The 16,574-nt window shown below is 37.2% G+C and overlaps 1 protein-coding gene and 1 long non-coding RNA gene across 2 annotated transcripts; one reads left to right on the forward strand and one right to left on the reverse strand.

Annotated features, from left to right (window-relative positions):
• The first annotated feature begins 6,600 nt into the window (after nucleotides 1-6,600).
• Nucleotides 6,601-6,948, forward strand: LOC148698529 (non-specific lipid-transfer protein A-like). The gene has a single exon (XM_088678264.1). The coding sequence runs from the start codon at nucleotides 6,601-6,603 to the stop codon at nucleotides 6,946-6,948; it is 348 nt and encodes a 115-aa protein (XP_088534390.1).
• A 3,161-nt stretch (nucleotides 6,949-10,109) lies between these two features.
• Nucleotides 10,110-12,458, reverse strand: LOC137733519 (uncharacterized). Its single transcript, XR_015955660.1, has 3 exons — nucleotides 12,034-12,458; nucleotides 11,844-11,928; nucleotides 10,110-10,465 (listed from the first exon to the last, which is right to left on the reverse strand). It is a non-coding gene; the product is annotated as an uncharacterized LOC137733519 (long non-coding RNA).
• Nucleotides 12,459-16,574: the final 4,116 nt, after the last annotated feature.

Raw genomic sequence — 16,574 nt, forward strand, 5'->3', positions numbered from 1 at the left:
ACATCAAAGGAGACAACACCAAGCACATTGCACCGAAGTTCTTCTTCTCACATCAACAACAAAAGCATCAGAAGATTGAAGTCACGCAAATCCATTCACAAGACAATCTGGCCGACCTCTTCACCAAATCGCTACTGAATGCGATGTTTGAGAAGCTTGTTCAAGGAATTGGTATGCGTAAACTTTCTAAGTTGTAACATTGCTAGTTCTCTTTGGAATTATGTCAAACTCAGGGGGAGTATCCTGAAGTATAGTTGCTTGATCTTAATGAACTCTTTTTCCCTACGGTAATGAGCATTTTTCCCACTGGGTTTTTGCTACCTAACTAGGTTTTAACAAGGCACCCACCTTAGGTTGATCATATCCCTGATGATATCCCATAGATGTTTCATTTGACCTTGCATTACTCACGCATTTTTCCTTAGACTATGGATTTTGTCCTTGCTTGGGTTTTTGCCATAGCCTTAGGATTTTTTAGTGAGACTAACTTCCTTATGCAAGTTCCTACCTTAGTGAGAATAACATGTTCCCATAATCAGTGTCGACGAGTCGACTTCCTCAACTTCTACATGATGCTGAACCTACCTTGAGTATTTACACACTCAAGGGGGAGTGTTATAAACTTTCCTAGTTTAAATATGATTGTGTAAATCCTAGGTTAGATTTTATTCTAGTTATTCTTTCCTATATGGACTTGTATTCCTTGGGGATGAAAGATTTCTTATTCCTCTTATTACTATAAATAAAGGCACTACGTAGGGGGAATAGCACATCCTCAACACAAACATTCCTCTACAATTCTACAAACAGATCTCTCTCTCTTTTCTCTCCTTGCCGCTAGCCCCCCTTCCCCTTGTCAGGTAAAATAGGCTACAACAGTGTATTCGATATGAAAAGTAGATATATGGGAATAGCATGTGTATAGTACGAGTTTAAAATGTATAATTTAACAAATCATTGAGGCATATACGAAATACGAAAATATTTTTTAAAAATATGTAAGTATATTATAAAAAAAAAATGTAATATATTATACACAAAATCACTAAGTATGAAACTGATCCTACTATAATATCTACATGCGTAGTTGCTGCCGGGCGATCCATGTGTAGCAGTACAAGGCTTACTAATATAATACCTGCATGCGTATTTGCTGCCGATCCATGTATGTGTAGCAGTACAAGGCTTACTAATATAATACCTGCATGCGTATTTGCTGCCGACCCATGTGTAGCAGTACAAGTCCACGCATAAAAAAAAAAAAAAAAACATGAGCAAGAAATTAGAATTTATATATACATACATACATACATACATACATACATACATATATATATAAATGTGTGATGATTTCATATTATACCATATATTTTATTCTATTCTTAGTTATAGTTTATTGGTTATTTTGGTAGAATTTTGATACTTTGTTATGTAATTTAAATGTAGGATATTCGACTTCCTCTTGAGCAAAAAAGGATCAAATAGATGAATTTTGGAGTGATTATAATTGGAGAATGTTCGTGAGTTTTTCAAGATGATTGTATTAAAGTTTCAAATATTTCTACGAAGCCATTTAACCTTGGCGAAGAAAAGAAGGCCAGCGCATAGCTTTCCTAGATTGACGTTTTTGGACGTTTTGGGTATTTTGAAGGTTAAGATGACATATATTGAGGAAGATTCATTCTGAGGATTTGTTAAGAATGTCTCAAGCTTTAAAAAAAGACTTTTTTGGACCAAATCGGAGTTGATTTGGCTGGTCAAAAGTTAGATTTTCTGAGAAGTCTGAATTTCTGTTCAAATTGGAAACCTTTTATTTCCTAGTTTTCTTATTCTATTATAATTTCTAGTTTTTACAAGAACTTTTCTAGGAAGGATTTTATTTTCAAGTAGTATAAATAAGGCTATTTAGCCATTACAAAAAAACGCATCAATTTGGAGAACTTAGCAGGCTTTGACGATTTGTATTTCAAGGTGTTTTCTATCCTTTTTCTATTTCAATAAAATTCCTTTTGTTTTATGGTTGTTCGTAACTAATTTCCGTTTGTTAGGGCGATGCTTTGAGTCTTAGCATGAATATGTAGTATTTATTCAGTTGTTTATGATATTATACATACATACTTTGAATTATTAATCATTGTATTTAAACTATCTCTATATCTGATAGGAGCATATTCATGCCACTTAAATGGCTTGTTCTCGTGCATTTACGTTATGTTTCTTTAGTTATTTTAGTCCTTTATGCTTCTTTTGTGTGTTTTCAGGTTCTAAGGGCTTAAGGAGCAAAGAAGTGCATTTTGGAGCCTTTTGGAGCATTTTTGGGCTAAGGATGGATAGCTTATGTTTGGAGCCAAGGTGTTGGACGAAATTGAGGCACTTTAGGACACAAAACAATGGCCCTAGCCCAATTACATAACCTTGCCGTGGCTTATCCCTTCTCCCATTCCCTTGCCATGCAAACCACCCTATTTTAGGCCCATTCTATGCACTTAAACCCTAGCCCTTTAACCTTGTAGCCCCATTCTATCATTTCAGCACATTCCCTTTCATTTCCAACCTAATCCACATGCATTCATCATCATAACCTAGCTGTCATTCCACATGCTCATTCACCCCTAATTCCAGCCATCCCACTTCATCATTGCAGCCACCATTCACACCTTTCTCCCAAAACCGTGCACATGCATTTCCCTTGTGCAATTCCAGCTTTCCACAACCAACCTAGCTGTCATTGCACATGCATTCATCATCATTCACCCTAGCTTGCAGCCACATGCACCCAAACAAGCCTTTGCCGTGCAAAACACCTTCATTTCCAGCCATTCCACATGCATTTCCAACCTAGCAGCCCCTTTAATCATTCATCCTAGCTGTCATTCACATGCTCTCCCATCCATTCTCTTCCTATAAAACCAACCAATGCATTCATACACACCATTCCCATTCACACACCAGAAATCATCCTTGCCGTGCCTTCCTCCACCATTCCATCCATTCATACACACTTCACACCATCACACATCCATTCCTCCATACAAATACCACCCCAAAACCTATCCTTAGACCTTGTGCCGCAACAAAGAGGAAGAGAAGAGGGCCTAAACGTTCATACAATTCAAGTTTGAGTTGTTGGAATGTTTAGGTGTTTCTTTTCCTTTGATTTCAATGTTTAATTTAAATTCTCTTTGTTTTGTACGTATGAGGAACTAAACCCCCCTTGGCTAGGGGGGGATTCGAAATACATGTTTATGCTTGCAATATGATTTGATTACTTCTAATTGCGTTTCATAAGTTGTGAATTCAATTTACTTATCTATGTGAATTACACTTATTTATGGATGTTTATTGAGAGTGCACGCTTAAGTTTCATGCATGAATATGACGCTAGAATATAAGTGAGTTTCACCTAATCGTTACAAACTTATATTCACAAGTAGTAAAAGTTGATGATCTCAATTGCGTTAAGTAAATTCTTGGCATAAATTTCATGCAGTTCATAGTAACGAGTGCTTCGTCAATGCTTATGGTTTTCAAAGAACTTAATGATTCTTGCTTGTATCTCTATTATGCAGTTCATATAGGGAACTTGTGGGGAATGCTTTGGGTTGTCGTATGCAATCATCCAATTCAATAATGTTAGGAAAATCTTAGGGTTAATTAGTGCAATTCACGGTTAATCTGGGGCGTTGAGAATTCATGGTTTATTGAAAAGCAATTGGAAATCATTTTATATGCAAGTATAACATGTATGGAGATGAACCCCTTAGCTAGCCTTCATTTCATTCATTAAATCCAAATTCGTTTTACAATCTGCTTAGTTTATTAACTTGTTTTGTTATTTCAATTTTCGTCAAATCAAAACTCCCCTTTACTTTCTTGTTCTTTAGTGCTTAGAATCTGTTTAGTTTATGTTTTAAAGTGTTTTGAATCAAGCCATAATCTTAAATTCGTCCAAAATTGGATTTAAGGTCAGAAACTGCCTAGTTAGTGTTTTTAGGCAGTTTTGAGTCTTTTGAACTTGTTTTGAGTCTTTTGGTTTGTCTTAGTGTTTTAAAGTTTAGTTTTGCATTCTTTGAGTCTAGTATAGTGTTTTATATTGTGTTTTTACGTTTTTGAGTCAAATCCAAGTGATTAACAATCCCTCCTAATCCCCGGTCCAGAACGATCCCTACGTACATACTTACTACAATTTGACAAAAAGAGGGTTTAATTTGTGTGCGTATAATTCCCGCATCAATATCTTAATGTTTAGCTACCATTAGAATGTTTAGATAAGTAATTGGATGCAATTAAGTTGAAGTGCCACCGGAGGATTGGGTATTGTTTCTTGTGATTGATAGTTGTAAGTTCACCTAGGGCAAATGCCACATCTTAGGGGTTGCATGGTTTTTCAAAGGGTTTTCACAAAGTATAATGAGTTATGCATGTTTATATTTGATCTGAATGCCATAGACGGATTGCATGTTTGTTATACGTTCTAGCTTGAATGCCACAAGTAGAATATGCATAAGGAAAAACCTAACATTCAAAGTTACATATCTAATTCATAAGTAATTGGTAAAACTACATAAGATTGTTAAGGGGACGGCGGAACTCTAGTGTCATTTTATCATTATTTTCTAAGATTGTTCCCCTTCAAATTGGTTTCTTTAATTGTTTTAATTTCAAATCGTTTTTAATATTCTAGGTCATAAAATCAACCTTTCTGAAACTTTGTTTTAAATAGTTAATTAAGAATTAGTTTAAATAAAAATTATTCAATCAATCCATATGGAAACGATCTTACTTGAGCTGTTTATAATACAACTATCTTGTTCTCTTGCAAGTATTTTTTAAATATTTTTATCCCCTACGTTTGCAGGTGATAAATGTCACATCCCGGCCCGAGCCCCCACCACATCCCGTGCTCGACTCCACCGTATCACGATATTGTCCGCTTTGGACCCCTACCACACTCTCACAGTTTTGTTTTTGGAAAATCACATGAGAACTTCTCAATGGGTCACCCATCATAGGATCGCTCTTGCGCGCTACTCGCTTAATTTCGAAGTTCCTACATAACCAGAAGCCAGTGAGCTCCCAAAAGGCATCGTACTAGGTAAAGATGAGAATATACATATAAGGCTTATAGGATTCACTCCCCTGTACGATGTGGAATGTTACAATAAAAGTCATATCAATGCGATTTCAATTAAATAAGTTTTTCGCATTAGAATTTTAATTTACTCTTCCATAAGTTTTTCGCATTATGAACGTAAATATATAATTTTGATGCCATCAGTCAGCTAATATTCTCTTAGCACATCCTAACATAAATAAATCATCTGCAACACTCTGGATTTGATCGTGTTAATTTTTGTCTAAATATTTGCCTTGTCCAAAATGAAGTCTCACAAACAGAAAAAAATTGTACGTTGGGAACCTTCTTACGACCTTCAATATTTTTAGCCTTAACGTTTGAATATTGATGTGACAAACTATATTTTACACGTGGATCTAGATATACACACTTCGAAAAATATATATGATTCCTTTCAAACGGACCAAGGAATATGGTCCCCGATACATATAAATCCCAAGCAATATATATGTGATCATCCCAGGCTCATATCTGCCACCTTCGCGAGGCTTATAATAATATCATCTATAGTAATTTAATATTCAACTTGTTAGTTATAAGAGTCGAATTTAAGACATTTTCAACTTATAAAGTAAAGAGGATCACTAGACCGTAACTTTCAATGATTTAAATACGTCACTTTGTACTACAATGTGCTATTTCTTTTCACCTGTAAAGGAGAATTTTTAGATTTGAATCTTATGGATGACGAATTCAAGATCAGTTTATTCTCCACCATTTAATTTATATCGTTGAGTTGAAAAAGTGGCACAAAATTTTGATTATGTTTTTGTTCATTTCCCAAATTCTGTAATGAAGTTAACAAACTAAATATGCAACCCTGCAGGAAAAAACACAAATAATTCCTTGGTGCTATTATATTTTGACAAGGTTTGAAGTTGATAGTACATGAATTAAAAATGAAAGAAATTTTTTCTATTTTTACATAATAGTAGATGAAAATTTTGGGTTCGACCTTCATGCTACATAGCACTAAAGTATTTGATAGTCTGAATTCATAGGAACACAATAAAGGCAACAATTCAAATCAATTTAGGTTATTCAATACTTATAGCATTAATGCTACACAGCATAAAAAAAAATAAAAAAAAAATTTCTTTATTTGTTTTCTAAATTTTTGGGTCATCTTTGTGGACTGCCCATCCACTATCAAAGGTGGTTTTGGATGGAAACAAAAGAAATTCTTGAAAAGATAGAATTGGTTAAATTGAACTGGGCTAGATGCATCACTCATCACGACGACTATAAAGCCTGCAAAATTTGTAACTAAAATTAGCCCAAACCTTATCCTCTTTCGCCTTTACTATACAAATGCCTCAGAGAAGGGCCAAAATTCCCCGACTGTTTTTGTTTAGGCCATCATCTCCAAACTGCTATAAATACACCATGCAAACCATCCATTTTCCACAAGCCAAAGCACAAGCTAGCTATCAAGCTTTATTGTATATTCACTACTAAGAAAAATGATGAAGGGCATTGTGATCTCAATGTTGGTTGTGCTAGCCATGGCTCATCTAATGGTACAGCAAGGAGAGGCCATTGTCAATTGTGGCCAAGTGGACTCAAACTTGGCACCTTGCGTTTCCTACCTGTCCAAACGGGGTAGTCTTGACCCTGCTTGCTGCGCCGGGGTGCAGAACATCAAGAACCTCGCCCAAACCACAGCTGATAAGCAGGCTGCTTGTGAATGCTGTAAGGCAGCGGCGAACCGCTTCCCCAATGTTGACGAAGTTACAGCTTCTACTCTCCCAGGCAAGTGTGGGATTGCGATGAATATCCCCATCTCAAAGACCACCAACTGCCAGAGGTGAGTGTCTTAATTTTTTTGCCCTAATTAAATTTTATATCTTGCTTATATTGATATTTCAGGTCATATATATAAACTTAATAAGATTTCCCCTTTTCTCGGACCAGCATAAACTAAGCTGGAGGTGATCAGAAGGGCAGGAAATAAATCAAGAGAAAGCTTTAAGGGTTATATAATGATGCCATTATCTGATCAATTCTTGTATTAATAAAAATCTCTGTATTATTTCCTGTCCAAATAATGATTAGTTATGGATGATTTGAGAGACTAGTTAAATAAATTCATTTCCCAGATGTATAAAAGATGTTTTTTTTTTTGTTTCCCTTCTCTAATTTTGATCTGTTGCCGAAGCAAAGTAGTGATGCTGTTGATCAAGAACTTGTTCAAAACCAAGTAATGACCACGCACAGATTAAAACTGAGGTCATCTCTTATTCTGTAGTCGGATAAACAAAGTTCCGAACGAAAGAGAACATACAAGCACAGTAGCAAAAGTGCTGCCACGTCATGAGCAACCCTATATTGAATTTCCACATATTTAAAAGAGAGAAACTGGCTGAAAGAGGCAGCTAATGGCACACATCGATCCCACATTGAGCCCTTTGTCTAATAAATCTTTTGTTTTAACAATTTCAATAGACTGCCCGGTATTTTTATTGCTAAAAATGCACAGGTCTATGACAAATTTTGCGGAGTAAGTTCCCGATTATCTCAAAGAAGGATGAAGCTTCTGTTTGAGGATCATTGTCAAAAATCAAATTCAAAGAATCTGCACTGAGATTGCAGAATTAAAAAAAACACACAGTGAAAGAGGCAAGAAATGTAAAGGGCGGAAACAAGAATTTCGTTGCAAATGAACTGATTGCCATCCAAGAGAATCGGACACATTAACTAGCCAAACGATTTCATATCAAACAAAATATACAACAAATATAAAATTATGTTGTCTTCTTAAACGAAGCATGAAAATACAAAGTGGAAAAGTAAACTTTTATTAATTTGAATGGCTAATCAGTTTACATCTAAGCCAAAATACATAAACATATCAAATGAATAATACATCATCATAACTATCCAGAAATTTCAATGTCTCTGTTGCCACCATGGTGGCGGGCTGATCGGAATGATGGAGGAATCAAGCACCTTGCTCCTACAAACAGGGCACTGCATCTCAGAAGTGAAGAAGTGAAGCCATTTGTCCAAGCAATCCCCGCAAAACAAATGACCACATGGAGTCACCACGGGCTCTCTTGCCATCTTCACACACAACTTGCAGTCGAAATACTCTTCAGATCTCGGGGGAGATAATGGCTCTGGCCTACTCACTGGGCAGAATGAATCATCTCCAGCGTCAAGTTGAAGGCTTCCATAATCATGGCTATGTGGGGTACAAGTCCTGCATTCAAGTTCACTTTCATGAGAAGAAGTTGAATCGCAGGTTGAATCAACAGCAGCATCAGAGGTATCATCATCATCATCATCATTACAAGGACTTGAGAAAGGCTTGACTTTAGAACCATAAAAGTCGGCAGATTTTTCTTCCGGTTCTGGAGAATAAGGTTCTTCATAATCGTCTACTGTTTCTGTACGAACTACTTCATGGTATTCAGGTTGAGAGTCAGCATCCTCTAAATCATCATCAGAGTGACAGACGATATCATCAAGTTGACTGCTTTCGCACTCGTAATCTTCATCATGATCATAACCAAGTTGACAGGTTTCGTGGTGCTCATATCCTTCTTGTGATTCTTGGAGATTTGAAACAGCATCATCATCCAGCTCACAGCTTTCGGGCTCGCAAGTTACATGGTATTCAGGTTGACAGTCAGCATCCTCTAAATCATCATCAGAGTGAAAGAGGATATCATCAAGTTGACTGCTTTCGCACTCGTAATCTTCATCATGATCATAACCAAGTTGACAGGTTTCGTGGTGCTCATATCCTTCTTGTGATTCTTGGAGATTTGAAACAGCATCATCATCCAGCTCACAGCTTTCGGACTCGCAAGTTACATGGTATTCAGGTTGACAGTCAGCATCCTCTAAATCATCATCAGAGTGAAAGAGGATATCATCATTATCATCAAGTTGACTGGTTTTGCGCTCGTAATCTTCACCATTATCATCACCAAGTTGACAGGTTTCGTGGTGCTCATATCCTCCCTGTGATTCTGGGAGATTTGAAACAGCATCGTCATCAAGTTCACAGCATCCGGGCTCGCAAGTTATATAACCTGAATGATCAGGAGAATGAGCGTACTCAAAAGGGTCATCATGTTGAGGAGTGCCGATGCAACGCTTAATTTCAGAACCAGAAGAAGAAAACTGTTGAGATTCTTCTTCTTCAGGGAGGTTTGTGAAGCGAAAAACCTTAAATTTCTTGATAACACGCATCCGAGGCTTCCGGGGTTTAAACGCACACTTGACTTGCGGTGGTATTATACTTTTGCGGTTGGAATTGGGAGCCATTGATTCAAAAAAGGCAGAGACTGCAAATTCCAGAGCGAGATTGCAACGAAATCAAAGACGAACGAAGAACTAATCACACCCGGAATGTAGAGAAAGAAGAAGAAACTGGAAACTGCTGAGAGAGAGAGTATATTTTGGGGGTTTCTAAATCACATATATATATAGTAATAGCATATTAGGGTTTCAGGGGCTGAATCATGATTCGTAATAGAGGGTGGATATGAATCCTGATTCGTAATTCTATTCCAACTCCTAGTTCTACTCTAATTCCTAATACTACTGGGATTAGGAAACGTGGGCCGCAAGCTTTCTCCTTTTCGTTTTTTATTTTTATTTTTATTTTTTTAATAAAAAACAAGAAAAAGAAAAAAAAAATAGAATTTTGAATTTGAGAAATAAAAGTTTGCCGTTGCAATTAATGGTGCTTTGCTGTTGCAGCCACCGACTTAGCACGCACTTGGTATTGCGGGGGGCGGCTAATGGAGCTTCTCTGCCGACTCTTTTAGAACCACATTATTGGGCCTATCAACTCTCTTTCGGCCCATGTTTTTTAGTTTTTAACTAGGGGTGGGCACGGTGCGGTTCGGTGCGGTTCCACCCCTAAACTGAAACCGGAACTGAAATATATTAACGGTTTGATTTGGTGCGGTTCCACTTAAATTTATTACTAGAACATTACGGTTCGGTCTACACCGGTTCCGATCCGGTTCTTGCCGGTTTACGGTTCCTAATAATAAATTATTTGAACCACATCTAGTTTGATCCACATTAACATCCAAGCAGAAATTAGTCTATATCCCGAAAATCACAACCGTCATATTTTGTACAGCTACCATAGCTCAAACACTGACTGATACCAGCAAGCAAAGTTCCACAGCTCCAGTTTTGAACTAACCCTGCATGTTATCTGCGTGATAGCTATCGAGTTCCTTGTCGAGTTCATCAACCGACTTCTCCACAGGCTTCTTCCTCCCTTCTCCACCACGACCACTGCCGTTGCCATTCCCACGTGGTTTGCCACGACCATTTCTGTTCCCTCCACGACTGCTCCTACTACAAAATCCAAAATCATTGTAACTGTAATCACTGCTTGAAATAGCAGTCAGAGGATAATTGAAAAAAGTCTGGTTAAAATGGGATTTCAAAGTAGACTTCAAACAACTCAGAAATGATCGGAATAGTTTGTACAATGAAATTTCTGTACTGTCTGATCAGGGAAAGATGCATTCTGATATGACAAATAAGTAGAAATGCAGTTTGACAAAACTATAATTAGGTCACTGATAAACAACTAAATCAGTTCATAGTACCTAAAATATGTCTACTGAGTTCATCCAAACAGAGAAACAAGAATTCGACCATCTAAACTCAATTGATCATACAGATTTGCTCTTACGTGGTTAAGTGACATACATTTCTAAGCTAAGGCAGGCTACTGTTAAACTTAAACTTAAGCAATGCAGATGCTACTGTTGGACTTGGAAATTGTTTAAATTTCCAATATGCTTTTACAACACAAATAATTGAGAAATATTACAAAGATACAACCAAGGCCATACTATTGATTCACCAGTTTACCAAGACATCAAATACCGAATCAGTTTTCTACTATTTACTACTAGAGAAGACTCAAATGAACCAGAAAAGTAAAACAGCAAACCACAAAAAAGTAAATATCCATAGCATGCTGGCAAAAGACAAGATAAGAATTTGGTAATGTGATTTACAACCAAATGGATATAAATTCACATGAAGCCAAACAATAAAAGGGAATTTGGATTCACTACTTGCAGATACAAACATGCTGAAATTAACATGTATGATCCATGACTAATCCTCCAAAGCTGGATGCCTTTCAAGCTCAGAAAGAATTTCAGTAAAAGATTGAATTCTTTGTACGCAGTTGTGCAGATAACTTCCACAGAAAATAGGACCTCAGAAACTATTTCAATTAAGATGCATTCTATACTGTCTGATCAGGGAAAGATGCATTCTGATATGACAAATAAGTAGAAATGCAGTTTGACAAAACTATAATTAGGTCACTGATAAACAACTAAATCAGTTCATAGTACCTAAAATATGTCTACTGAGTTCATCCAAACAGAGAAACAAGAATTCGACCATCTAAACTCAATTGATCATACAGATTTGCTCTTACGTGGTTAAGTGACATACATTTCTAAGCTAAGGCAGGCTACTGCAGTCATTATTGAGTTGCAACTTTCAACTCATAAGTTTCCCAAAGTTAATTAACAAAACAGCAACTGAGCAAGCCATCAACAGCCCCAAAAAAATGCAACATTTGAAGCGAGAAGAACAGCAGCATATCCAACAATAGTTAAACCAGTATAGTTTACGAAAGATAGAATCAGAGTAGAAACAGAGATTGCAACTTGCTGCAACTTACGAAAGATAGTTACATACATACCATCACTAGTAAAAGGTGATAAGTTAGGATTGAATAGTTTATGAATCCGCAATGCTATTGCTAGATGTGCCACCATTCCTTTTTTCTAGAACATATAAAAATTAAGAACTCATTAGCAAATAAGAAAGTAAGCATGCAATAAAACAAGAGAAAAAACAAAAACAAAGTAATGAAAAATAAATATTCATACCTGTTTCAAGTGCTTCATAAAACTCTATATCTTCCAAGATTGTCTCATCGTCTAAAATTGAGATGTTATCTGACATCAACCAATTTTGAGTACAAATTAACCTCTCTACCATTAGAGGAGTCAATGAAGAACGATATGAGTTCACAATCCTTCCTCCCGTGCTAAAGGCAGATTCTGAAGCTACCGTTGAGACCGGAATTGCAAGAACTTCCTTTGCAATTAGTGCCAACACTGGGTATTTAACACCATTCAATTTCCACCAATTTAAAATATCAAAATCTTGACCTACTTCCACTTTTTCATTGCGATCTAACAAATACCTATCAAACTCATGGTTTGAGAGCACGGCATTACTTGCTTCAACTTCTTTTATCCAACTTTCATCCATTTCAGCTCGTTTTTTCCCCCTTCCATGTTGAGTTGGATTAGCCCCACCTATAGTACTAGTAGTATTAGAACAACTACTAGCACTAGAACCACTTGGTTGGTTGGAAGAAGGAACATATTCATCATATAGTTTGAAGATTAGGCTTTTTATCTCATCCTTTTTAGCCATGGCTTCATCAATACTACACCCACGACGCTTCAAAATATGTGGCACATAACCCAGTTTATATCTTGGATCAAGCACAAGTCCGACAAATAGAAAAGGATTCACTTTAACAAGATCACCCCAATACTTATCAAATTTTACCTTCATGCTTCGTGCCATTTCATGCAATTTCAAGCTTGTGTAGGTTTGAGTCAATAACATATCTTCTTCGATGAACAAATCAACTATCTCTTCATCAATTGCAAGCAAATCAGAAAAAGTACTATGACAAGCCGGATGCAAAGTAACACTTATCTTCAATGTCATTTGATAGAACACTTTCAAAAAATTGACAAAAATAGCAGCATTACTCCAATCTTCCATATTTGGTGGCCCATACCTCTTTTTACCATTGGAAGGTTCACCCACCCGTTCTTCTTCTTCCGGCAAATCTTCACCAAACCATGACAAGTATGCAATCTCATCATCTCCCATTCTCACAAAAGCTTTTTCAAATTTCAAAGCATTCGTTAACATCAAATAGGTGGAATTCCACCTAGTTGGCACATCTAAAAAAACAAGACCCTTGCATTCAATTTTTTCCTTCTTAACACAACTCCTAAAAGCTTCCACCCTTTGTGGAGAAGACGTTACATACACCAACGCATTCCTAATAGCTAAGATGGATTTATCTAACGTCCTCAAACCATCTTGAACTATCAAGTTAACAATATGAGCACAACACCTAACATGCATGTGCTTTCCCTTGAGTATCATTCGTGAATTTTGCCAATGACACATCTTTGTCTTCAAATACTCTACTGCCACCTTGTTTGAAGAAGCGTTATCGACCGTGATGGTTAGAACATTCTCCAAACACCATTCTAGCAAACAAACCTCAAGAAGTTTTCCAATGGAGTTCCCTTTGTGATTAGCTATGACACAAAAGTTTAGTATTCTTTTGTGCAACTTCCAATTACTATCTATGAAATGTGTCGTTATTACCATGTAGTTTACCTTTTGAATACTTGTCCAGGTGTCGGTTGTGAGGCTAACTCTATGTAAGGCTAACTCTGTTTTCAATTTTGCTTTCATTTCATCAAACATGAGGACAAAGTGTCTCGCAAGTGTCCTACGAGATGGTGGATAAAAATGAGGGCAAACAACACTACAGAAAAACCTAAACCCTCTCCCTTCAACATGTGTAAACGGTAACTCATCTAAAACAACCATTTGTACCAACGCCTTTATGCAATCCTCTTTCGTATTCCCCCTAGCCATAAGAGTACCAACACCATCATCAAAAGACAAAGTCTTTTGCCTTTTATCTAGATTTTTTCCCGGGTAACTTTTACATCTTCCTCCCTCAATATGTTTTCTAATGGTTGAAGTACCATTTCCAGAAGGGTTAGCTGCAAAGGTAGTAGAACAGTACTTACACCTAGCTCTCCTTCTAATTATTGTTTCTTTGGTCCCATCCGGCTTCACAATGTTTTCTATGTCATCGTATTCCACAAAATGCTCCCACACTGTTGACCTATGCCTACTGTAGCCAAGAGGAGGCAATGGAGGAATAGCACTCAGTTGAGTTGGTGATTGTGCTTGAGTTGGTGGTTGGGATTGGGTTTCAGTTGCAGTTGGTGGTGATGGTGTTGGACCCGGTAATGACGAAGGCGATGATGAAGAAACAGATGCAACAGAAGAACAAAAACCGTGTGATGTTGATTGGTTCGTCATCCCTAAAATAGACAAAAATAAAAATGCTACTGTTAAACTTAAACTTAAGCAATGCAGATGCTACTGTTAGACTTGGAAATTGTTTAAATTTCCAATATGCAGCACCTAACCTCAACCTTGACAAAAGAAATGAAGACTGATACAACATGCTAGACATATGGAGTTGTTGAATTATGAATGGATATTAACCAAACAAAAAGAGTATTTGCTCAAATCTATTAGGCAAAAAATAAACATAACAATCGTAAGATGATATAATTGTCACAACAATCAAGCCTGAAGTTAAAAAAATGTTATGAAAAAAACAGTAATTGCATTTACATGGAACACAATCACGACTTTTGGAAGAAAAAAATGCCCTGCTCATAATATTACTTCTAGGCTATCTGCTACACCCAACTCTATCGATAAAAGAGGAATTTTGGAACCATCACCCTCACTAAGCTGCCAACTTCTAATCCCACCACCCCTGTTACGTTTGAATCGTGGCATTCTAATCTAAAATTTATGCGAAATATTTGACTCGTGGCATATTGTGCAACAACTAAAAAGAGAAAGTTGTTGAAAGATGATTTCAGCATATACTTTTGCAATGTAATTGGAGCCTTATCACCTGCAATAAGTATGTACTTCATCTCTTTTCTGAGCTGGATTTATGCGACTTGCGGAAACCACAGCTACATATCTACTCCAAAAATGAACAAACATGCAGATGATATGCTGCATCAAGTTTTAACATGTGAGATTACTGCATGTAGAAAGATTACCAAAAGAAAGGTTCTAAAGGATATTCAATGAGTACAGCACTACAATACCACAATAAACCCAAATTCATCCTCCTACGACAATCTCTCTCTCTCTCCCCTATCACAAACCTTTCTCGCTCCTCTCCTCTTCTAAAATTTCCTCTGCAACATAGCCACTCGTGTTCCTTTTATAACTCTGCAGTCCCCATTTATTCCTTCCATTGTCTAAAGGCAACAAACTCAACTAGGCAACCTAGTCCTGATCCAACCCCCATTCTCTTGGACCCCCTCTGTAACTGACCTTTCCCATTTTATCTACTCTGTTTACATTCTGGTTGATGGTTCACTTGGCTTAATGTCACTGCCGAAAGCCTCATAAATTATGAGTCATAATGATTATCTAACTCTGTAAGCATACAACAAGTTATCTCCTCATGATTCAATATGATTTACAGCAATCAAATCACAGAATTTGAGAACAATTCCCACATTACCTCACAATCCAAAATCCAAACTTCTCAACCAAAATTGAACTACGAATTAAACTTTAAGCAACAGAATTTTCCAATTCCAAACAAATTAACAAGCAGCAGAATTTCCCTTTGAAAAGCTACAAACTTACCCAGGCTTCACTTCAGTGTATGCGGTTGCTGCGGCAACGACACCGGCACTGGCACGGACACCACGGGGGGCTTTGGCAGACTCGGTCTCAGTATGACAGTATATGTGTGAAATCTGAAATGGGGGAATCAGGATTTAGGAATAGGAATGGGGGAAATCTGAAATGAGCTGAGCCCAAGTTTTGTTGCTCAAAGCCCAAGTTTCTCACCCTCTTGGAACGATGTAGTTGTGGCTGCGTTTTCTTCTTTTAGCATGGGTTTTTCCTTTTTAGCTAAGTATAAATAAGTAATGCTGTGCTCTGTAGGGCTTTATGCTGAATGAAATAAATCCTCTTTCCTTTTAAAATCTCAAATCTCTTTCTCTTTTCTTTACATTTCTTACACTGTTTCTATTTACTTTACAAGCCCATCATCCTGAATCGATTAGGCATACCAATTGGTATCAGAGCCCATCAATTCGATGGGCAAAAACACCCAGTTCACCACCTCTGATCTGGATGCCGTCGCTGCCGCGATGGATGTTCGTCAGGAGCACCTTCGAACGCAGGTGGAGGGTTTCTGCGATTCCATCTTAACCCTTGAAACACAACAACCAACCTCCAAAAATCGTTCAACCACATGAACGATTTGAACACAACCTTTCAAAACACAATGACCTCACATTTTGCAGTGTTTCAATCGTTGATGATTGACGAACTCCGCATTCTCAATTCTGGTCCTTCTACTTCCCAAACCATTACCCCTCCACCCACCGCAAACCCAACCCCTTTGCACCCTCACCACTTGCCCACTCAAACCCAAGGCCCTCGCCCTTCCACTAAAGGAAATTTTTGTTAAAACTAGTTCATTTGAGCAATATCTATGCATGCTATTAACAATTAAAAGGCGGAATCATGTTTGTATGTA

The sequence above is a fragment of the Pyrus communis genome, chromosome 2 (genome assembly GCF_041283825.1).
Source record: "Pyrus communis isolate YQ-2024b chromosome 2, ASM4128382v1, whole genome shotgun sequence".
NCBI lineage: Eukaryota > Viridiplantae > Streptophyta > Magnoliopsida > Rosales > Rosaceae > Pyrus > Pyrus communis.

Bases quoted from the DNA above. Each gene is read 5' to 3' on its own strand.
- LOC148698529 (XM_088678264.1), top strand. From the start codon at position 6,601: ATGATGAAGGGCATTGTGATCTCAATGTTGGTTGTGCTAGCCATGGCT.